Raw genomic sequence first — 8859 nt, forward strand, 5'->3', positions numbered from 1 at the left:
CTAATGACCTTTATTAAATCGTACTTAGGTATAAGGAGAGGGGAGAGAAGGCGATGACATGCAGCGAATGGTTCGAGACCGGTCACCTGGGCAACCGCAGCGCCGACTTCCGTCTCTGTAAATGGTGCACGCGCTCCACCAGCTGAGAATATGGCCCCCAATTAACCCCAGTAACTACAACAAATACTTTTTTTTTCTTCTCAAAATTGGTCACAAATTTAGTTTGACAAATTAACTTTTTCAATGAAAAGACTATGGAGAAATGACTGATGGATGAATTATTAATTATAACACTAAAGCCCTAAAATGCACTTTTCTAAATACTCTGTACAAAATGTTACTTTTGTCCTCTACCAAGCAGACTATGCTTACTATAATCCCATGGAGCAATCCAAAGAGCTACAAATTGAACTGTTTTATATCAAATCTTTTATTCCACATCACACACAAAATGAACTTAAATAACATGAGTGAAAATATGTAACAGAACACAAACTTTGGCATGAACTTAAAATGGCACATGAGCGTAACGTGACCAATAGTTGTATTCGGTAACCTTATCTGTCTTTTGAAGAAATGGCTTCAGTTAGCCTCACACATTTATCTTTGGGATATTTCACATATCCAAATGCAACAAACGTCAGTCTACACTCAGCATCATATAAATATATTTCTACATCTGTGACAATCAAAGTGAAGCCATAAACACAAGTTTTCAAATAAATAAATAATATAAAAAATGGGAAAAATGATGGTGCTCACAATAAGGAAAAAATGGTCAAAGGAAGATTGAAAAGCAAAAGAAAAGTTTGTTTTAAAAAAGGAAAACAAAGTAAATGTGTTGAGAATATATTGCTTCATCCTGCATTTGGTTTGTGTTGTAGGTCCTATCAGTGGCGGGTTACATTATTTGTCTCTTTGGCTCTTGAACACTAAAGAGCACAATCCTTTACAAGTCTCCAAAGGTCTTGTAAATCATCATTAGTTCATGTGTCAGAACTTAACTTTTTATATTGACATTTCTATCTGTTTATGCTTCTGCTCCTCTCTTCAAAAAGAGAGAAAAGCAACAAGTGCTAAAATGTTCTTTGCCCCTGTTTCAACGTGTGTGTTTTTGTCCTGGTTTCATCTCAGCCCGGGTGCAGAGCCCAGCATGGCGTCATCCCTCCACATGAAGTCCTGACGCTCCGCTCTGGCCAGGCTGCTCTCCACCGGGTTGTGTCTGTATCCGGGTCTGCCATCGGGACACAGCGTGAGGCTGAGGCGAGCTGTGCTGTTGCTGATCTTGAAGAGGCTGTTAGGACTGAGGAAAGCATCTCTCTCGCTGCCTCCCAGGTTGTTGACCGCCTCCAAGTCATTGTAGACTGCAATGTCGTTCAGCTGCTTCCTTCCCTCCATCCTCCTTCTTCTCCGCCTCAGGAAAAGGATGCCTGTGACCAGAACCAGCACCAGGACCGCCAGGAGGCAGGAGATGGTGACGGTGGTGGAGGAGGAAGGCTGGGAGGCTTGACGCAAAGCGGGCTTGAAACTGGGTTGAAGTGTGAACTCGCAACTTGGACCCATGAAGCCCTTCGGACACTGGCATACAGGCCCAGTGAAGTGGGTGAAGCAAGTGCCTCCATTTTGGCACGGACGAGCCCCGCAGGCATCAGAGCGGATACTGCAGTTCTTGCCAGTGTACCCTAAGGTACAGGAGCAAGTGTAGTCATTCACACCATCCTGGCAGGTTCCAGCATTTTGGCAGGGATTTGAGGTGCAGTCGTCGATGTTGACCTGGCAGTTGGCACCGGTGAAACCTGGCCGACAGCGGCACAAAATACTCTGGCCGAGATCCAGACAGTCACCACCTGAAGAAGAGTGAAACACTCAGCTCAGCATGCAGGAGTAATGGTGAACAAAATGATCATGCTTAATAAAAAGAAGTGTGCTCGTTCACTCTTCAGCCTCAAGATGTCGCCAGAGAAGACTCTAACGGCGGAACTCACCGTTCAGACAAGGCCTGTTGCTGCAGCGGTCCAACTTCTTCTCACAGTTGGAGCCGGTGTAGCTGGGAGGGCAGCGGCATGTGTAGCCTCCTGTCATCGTCTCCACACAGGTTCCGCCATTAAAGCAGGGACCGTCTGCGCAGGTCATGGCAATGATCTCACAGTTCTTTCCATAGAACCCCTGTGGACAGGTGCAGGAGTAGTCGTTCTCCAGGTCCTGGAGACAGATTATAGATATTATTATTCTGCACTTGCTTTGAGTTCGGTCTGGTAGAAGATCCCCTGGACAATAAGCCTTTGTGACTCCACAGCCTAAGGTGCACCCTCTGGAGAAGAATAACTGTCGTTTTGAAGAGGCAGAGTGCCCATTTTCTTTTATGAATTAACTAAAAGTAATCTACACCTCAAGCAACAATGTTGCGGACCACTATATGATATCTTAATCCCCTTGATCCGCAAGCCAAATGAGACACCGCATCCCTGCACAGCACACAGGTAGGGCCAATGGTTGTGGACACTTACATTGCAGCTGCCTCCGTTTTTGCAGGGGTTGCTGTCACACTCGTTGGTTTCCAGCTCACAGTTGGTGCCTCCGAAGCCTGGCCGACACGTACAGGTGTAGCTGCCCTGACCCGTGTTGGTGCAGGTGGCCCCATTGGCGCATGGCTTGTGGTTGGTGCAGTAGTTGAGGTCCTGGTCGCAGAAGAGGCCCCCCCAGCCCTCCTGACAGTTACACTGCCACGGCTGGCTGCACGTCCCATGGAGACAGCCTGGGTAACGCACGCATTCATTACAGGAGGGGCCCTGCCAGCCCATGCGGCATGTACAGCCCCCTGGGGCCTCGCAGTAGCCATGCTTGTCGCTGCAGTCCGCCGAGCAGATGGCTGGAGAAAGAAAGGGGGGGGAGGAGTTGTGATTACAATGGGCACGCCTTCTCAAACACACACACACACACACATACAGATCCCCCCCACCAAGTCTAAACCTACCTTTGTCTCAGACTTCACTGTTGGTTAAGTATTAATCCAAGCAGCTGGCAGGCACACAGCCGAAGAAAGATGCTTTCTTTTATGTCCTTTCCATCACACACACACACACGCCCGCACACACACATGCACGCAGCCAAACTGTCACTGTCTCACATACACACACACAGCCTCTCAAATCACCTTGAAAAATGTGTCTAAAGGGGGCCACAACTCTTTCTCTTATTGTAAGAGAACAAACGGCAGATGGGACATAATCACCATCATCATCATCATCACCACCATCATCATCATCAGACTGTACGAGCACAAAAGACCCATTGGCTCTGAAAACTCTGGAGTTTATCTTTAAGAGCTAAAACTAAATATACACATTTTCTCTCCCGCAATATTCAGTCAATTTTGGTCTTTGTTTGAAAACAAGGCACAGCTTCGAAGTATTTTGCATAACTTTAGAACTTTAACTGCATTTCAAAATGGTTAAATCATATGGAAGTTAAAAAACAAGTGAACATCTCGTTGCTGGGATCAGAGCCAGCATGAGACATAAGCAAATAAAGCTGCTGCTCAGGATCCCCTGGCCAGTAGGGGCCCCCCAGGAGCCCTTCACTTAATCACAAAGCACCATTAACGGTGGCCAACTACACTCATGTGAATCACATAGTTTTACAGTAGCAACTAGGTGAGGTAAGAACACTCAAATGTGCTTCAAAAGTTGCTTACCACCAAACACCAAAACACTTCCTCTGGAATTCAAATCAATTCATCTAGAAACTTATTAATTCACTGTAATTATTATTTTAATCATCAATTTGATTTATTAATATTTATAATAGTATATGAATTGGAAATGACAATGACTGATTACTGTATAATAATATGAACTGAAATGTGGGCCCCTTATGGCCCCAATTAACTTTTGGCCGCCTCTGCCTGGGAACTTCATCAGTAATCTCCACTCACGCTCAGAGCAGTAGTTTCCTTTCCAGCCCTCCAGGCAGATGCGGTTGCCCTCCTCGTCGCAAGTGTAGTGGCCCAGCGTGTCGTCCCTCGGCCTGCAGTAGTCCGCGCAGCCGTCCCCGAAGTAGTACTCGTCGCAGTAGACGTGGTAGGAGTAGCGCAGCTCGCTCTGCTCGCCGAAGTGCACGTCCTGGGACCAGTCCTCACCGATAGCCAGCCTCCTCCTGGTCGCCAGGCGGCTCACGAGGTTGTTTTGGTTGTCTGAGAACAAGAGATGCAATTCGGTTGTTTTTTTTCTGGGGATAAATAAACTCATGGAGTAAAAAAAAAAAAAAAGAAGAAGAAAAATGTCTACCTGTGTACTCTGTTGGAGATTCTGCGTTCCAGGCTTCTATGATCAATGAAAAAGTTCCCTGAAAAAAACACAAAGTGTTTAATAATTCATATTCTAAAGATGATGGTGTTGGAGCTTGCACGTTATTATTGAACTATGAGCCACCGCAACGGGTGATATCATTTCGCCCCTTTTCTTTAGATTTGACCGCAGAACTTTTGACTTCGAAACCAAGCTGACAATCTTTTAATTAAAGTAATCCGGTTATCTGCTCAGAGGACTGAAATAAAAATAAGGTGAAGTGTCCATGAAATATGACTATCAACAAAGTGTTGAGTTACTGGCCACAGTTTGGTCAAGTACCATTTAGTGTGGCCAACTACAATCACGTGGTGCAAGTAGGGTGTGGGCTGTAAAACACATTCTTCAGAAATCGGTAATCCAAATTAAATTATATCTCATGTTTGAGTATTTGTAATTACTTAATGATTCATGAACAATTTCACACCGAGAGAAAATAACGGATACGAAATTGTTTAGGTTACAATTAAAGATGTTATTGTAACCTAAACAATAAAGTTTACAATAAACCTTTATTTATGAACAATTTCATTGTTCATTCCAACTTTCATTCCAAATGAAAATTATTGTTATTATTATTATTATTATTATTATTATTATTATTATTATTATTATTATTATTATTGTGTTTTGGGTTTTTTTGTTGTGATTTTTGTATTTACCGGCCATTTAAAGTGGAAGGGGACTCGGATGGGAGCGCTGCTGGAGATCGACGTGTGATCCGCCCGGATTACGTTCGTGTGGCCGGTGCCAAAGGTGCAGGGCGGCTCGGCTGAGATCACATCCTCCGGGTGTTTTAGGCAAATTCTGAAGAAGATGTGACAGTCTCTATGTCTTCTACAGATGTGCTGCGCCGTGTGGAAGGAGTGGATCTTCAACTCGAAGACACCGGAGGACCAAACCTGCAACAGGGCGACGGCGATTATCGTGAGGCACGGCAAAAGACATTGTAAGGAGGTTATTTAAGTTAATGTAATACGAGTCAACTCACCACGTGCACCAAGGTCAAAGCCAAGAGATATCTCAGGTGTGAATGCGCCATTGTATTCGGTGAAGTCCGGTTCCTTGGGTTCTAAATAGATGTTCGCGATAATATCCAAAAATATCAGCGGACTACGAAAGCGTTCAGTTTATAAAAAGTAAGATCTCTTAAAGTTTCATCCCTATGCAGTGGGATATCCTTCCAGTGTTTCCAGTTCCCCTCTGGTGGTTTCCCCTTGGGTCCTGGGAGGAAGCTGGCGCTCTCTTGCTTCGGTTCTGGTGCGTAAAGACTCAAAGGGCTTTTATAGCCGCGCGTCCGGCGCGTCACGGCAAGGAGGTGGAGCGCGCGCAGACCTCAGGGGAGCACCCTGACACACGGGGGGCTGCTCGGGGAATTAGGCAACCCACATTACATCTGGAGTGGAAATCTGAGGAATATTCATTAGACGCAGGCGCGAAGCAGATATACGCTTCCTCTACAGTTTTCTCATCACTTTAATTAGCCACGCAAAATCAAAGTGATGGAGGCGATCTGTCACTGTCCTGACGTTTCCATAGCAAATCAGTCGCGAGTCAGTAGAAAATAATAATAACAAAGTGACTTCAAAATGGAAAAATGTTCGAATGAAGCAGTTAAGCTTAATTTTCTCCTTTAACCAATCGAATGTTGACAATCCTGCTTAGACTTACAGGATGATCTCAGCTTTCAGTTTCCTGGTTTTATCAAACAACCAAAACTTTCACTAAACTGACAGATTAAGAAGTTTTCTGAACTTAAGATATGAAAGCTATGGATTCTGAGAGAAGGAAACCATGGATACAGTCGGCTCAACAGAAAAAGGGGGCCTTGTTTCTCTTTATTCTCTTCTCTGTTTACCCCCCCCCCCCCCCGGTAATTGCTCCGACGCGTGTGCGGAGACAAAGGGGCGCGACAGGGAGGGTGCGGGGCTTTGTTTGGAGCGCGAGCGAACAGCTGTATGGTAATAAACCGCACATGCTAGAACTCGAGAGGCTCCATCCTCCTGGCTATTGACTTAGGCGCGCGCGCGCACGCACAGTCTACAGACCACCAGCAGCAGCATCAGCAGGCTGCGCTCTCATTGGCTAAGGGGGAGTTGCGGTGGGCTGCGGGGTCCAGCACCTGTCTCAGGGATGCGGTAGAGTAAACACACCTGAACTGTTCGCCTACAAACACTGACCTGACGCACCACCTGCGCCGCCAAGATGGCAGCTGATAAAAATCAAAAAGTTAATGTTTCACATGAACAGTTTGAAATATTAGCTGTGGTAAATTAAATGATAAAAAAACCAAAAAGAAATCTGATGCCAATTATAAATACACATTTTTTTTTAACATATTAATGAGTGATGTTTATTAGAGAGCAATCAGGTTTCTGACATAAGTTGTGTTTTCTACCTTCTTTATAGTGTATGTTTTGCTTTGTGTGGCATCTGGGTGAGCGTGGGTGGGGGCTGGGGACCCATTCCTATTACAATGAGTCAAAGGGGACGCGTGCCTGAAGTGGCCCCATCTCTCCTCCCACCCCCCACTCACACCCTGGCACGCTTCTCTGCAGAACAATAAAACCTCCATCACACACACTTGTGAAGAAAGTTACAGTAATTGCTGTAAACGTGAGAGAAGTGACACCTCAAGCACGCCAAACTTTCAGGCTCCGTGTGGAGCAAAATTCTGGGATGGATGCGGGACTAAAGGTCATTCAGGAATGCCAGGAAGTCCTCTGCAGCCGGGTCGGTGTGATATCTAAGCAGTAAGGCAAAGCAGTCCTTAAATGGCGACCCACTGTTAGAAATCACAAATAATAACTACCAAGATAAAAATGATACAAATGGCTTTTGTGTGTGGTTTGTTTACAGATATCTATCAGAGCAGACAGTGGAATGAAGTCAGGGTATGAATGAGTGAAGGGATTAACTCTCTCTTCTTCTTTCTATTACTCAGACACCTCTCAGACTTGACTTACTTGTTCACAAATGGGAAAGGAAGAATCTTCTTGAAGAGTGATGCAGAAAATCTAATCAATGCATTTGTTCTGAACTTTGTTGTTCCCCACTGTCAGGATGTCTAAAGATTTCAGTACAACTTCAGCAACGAGGGTCCCTGATGGGAATGAACGAGTGAAAAGATCTGTTCAGGTTTAGCTTTTCCTTCATTGTTAAGCTCAGATCAGAATTTAATGAATACTTTGCTCTCAGACAGCAGGTTTCCAGCGGTACAAGAATAGGAGGCAGGTCTTTGAGTTAACAGACTCTTCTCCTGTGAAACCGGACCCGTGGTTTTCTCTGAGGCAGACACCCTGTCTACTTCAAAAGCTAACATAATAAGATAGTATAATTATCCCACCATGAAAAATATAACCAAATCCATCACAAAAAGCTCTAAATGAATAAGATGAGCAAATACAAACACCTGACTGCTACTGTAAATATTGATAATATATAACATGCATGTCTTTATTCACAGTAAGTTGCTCAGAGGAGAAAGGTCATCACTATAGCTACGCTGCGATAGGCTCACACTGCTGAGGACAAAGTGACCACTTTCTACTCACTTTCTTCTTCTTCTACTGCTGCTCTCCAATTTGCATTATTTGCTGTTACTTCACCTGTTGACTTTCTGTTTTCTCTCCATTGAAGCTACATCTGGTCTGGCTTTCTGTTTGACAGCAACGCCTGCCTGGTATCGACAACTTAACACTGTTTTTCTGCCGCTTTTTGTTTTCTTACTTTTTATTAGCATAGAAAGTACTCCAATGTCAACCTTTCTGTTTTTTTTTTTTTGTTTTAGTGTGTATCTGCCCTGTTTTCTCCAGATAATTCTGCTGGAGGTTTCGTCCTGCTAACAGGGAATTTTTCCTCTCCACTGTCACCACATGCATGCTCAGTATGAAGGATTGCCATAAGGTCAACAGCACAATGCAGGATTGCAACATTCAGGAGGACTGAATGCTGCAAGACTCAGTGCAACATACTGGGTTTCCAGAAAACTTTTTGAACTCATTTAAATAATAAATTGACATTCATGGATTGTTTGATAAGCTCAGCTGGAATGTATGTGTGACTGGATTGAAATGACTTGAGATTTGTTGTGAATTGGTGCCATATAAACAAAATGAATTTAATAAAATGAAGATGATCAACCATATATATATGAAAAACAATAACGAATGCCATCCCATTTTTACTTTTAGCAAAACAGACTTGGAAACATTTTTCTCCTGGTCTAAATATTTTGTGCAGCGTCATTCTGACACTTGTAACACTTGTAGCTCTGAACCAAGGATGCCTGTGTGGTGCATATTTCTACAAGTCATAATTCTTCATCCCGATATGTATCACACTCACCACGAGCAGCGCATAAAAACACTAACTTTAAACTTGTGCTGTTCATGGTGAGCCGGTCTACGGTGTATTTGCTGCATGGCTGTGGCTTTGTGTGAGGGGAGCAGATGGACACTGCTGCTGTTGTCTGCATTACTTGCCGGAGTGTGACACGCGTGTGCCACGGGGC

At 44.3% G+C, this 8859-nt stretch overlaps 1 protein-coding gene across 1 annotated transcript; it reads right to left on the reverse strand.

The window, feature by feature from the left end:
* Nucleotides 1-482: 482 nt before the first annotated feature.
* On the reverse strand, nucleotides 483-5582 carry dlb (deltaB). Its single transcript, XM_044140420.1, has 7 exons — nucleotides 5338-5582; nucleotides 5009-5248; nucleotides 4287-4344; nucleotides 3935-4192; nucleotides 2508-2869; nucleotides 1986-2202; nucleotides 483-1847 (listed from the first exon to the last, which is right to left on the reverse strand). Exons 1-7 carry the CDS (start codon nucleotides 5386-5388, stop codon nucleotides 1126-1128), a joined length of 1908 nt encoding a protein of 635 aa, XP_043996355.1. The 5' UTR covers nucleotides 5389-5582; the 3' UTR covers nucleotides 483-1125.
* Between the last annotated feature and the right edge of the window lie 3277 nt (nucleotides 5583-8859).

The sequence above is a fragment of the Gambusia affinis genome, linkage group LG15 (genome assembly GCF_019740435.1).
Source record: "Gambusia affinis linkage group LG15, SWU_Gaff_1.0, whole genome shotgun sequence".
In the NCBI taxonomy this organism is placed as follows: Eukaryota; Metazoa; Chordata; class Actinopteri; order Cyprinodontiformes; family Poeciliidae; genus Gambusia; species Gambusia affinis.

Coding starts and splice junctions, on each gene's coding strand:
- dlb (XM_044140420.1), bottom strand. CDS start 5,388: ATGGCGCATTCACACCTGAGATATCTCTTGGCTTTGACCTTGGTGCAC. Junction 4,193..4,286: donor ATCTCCAACAGAGTACACAG/GTAGACATTTTT, acceptor TCTTGTTCTCAG/ACAACCAAAACAACCTCGTG. Junction 1,848..1,985: donor CAACAGGCCTTGTCTGAACG/GTGAGTTCCGCC, acceptor ACTCTTCTTCAG/GTGGTGACTGTCTGGATCTC.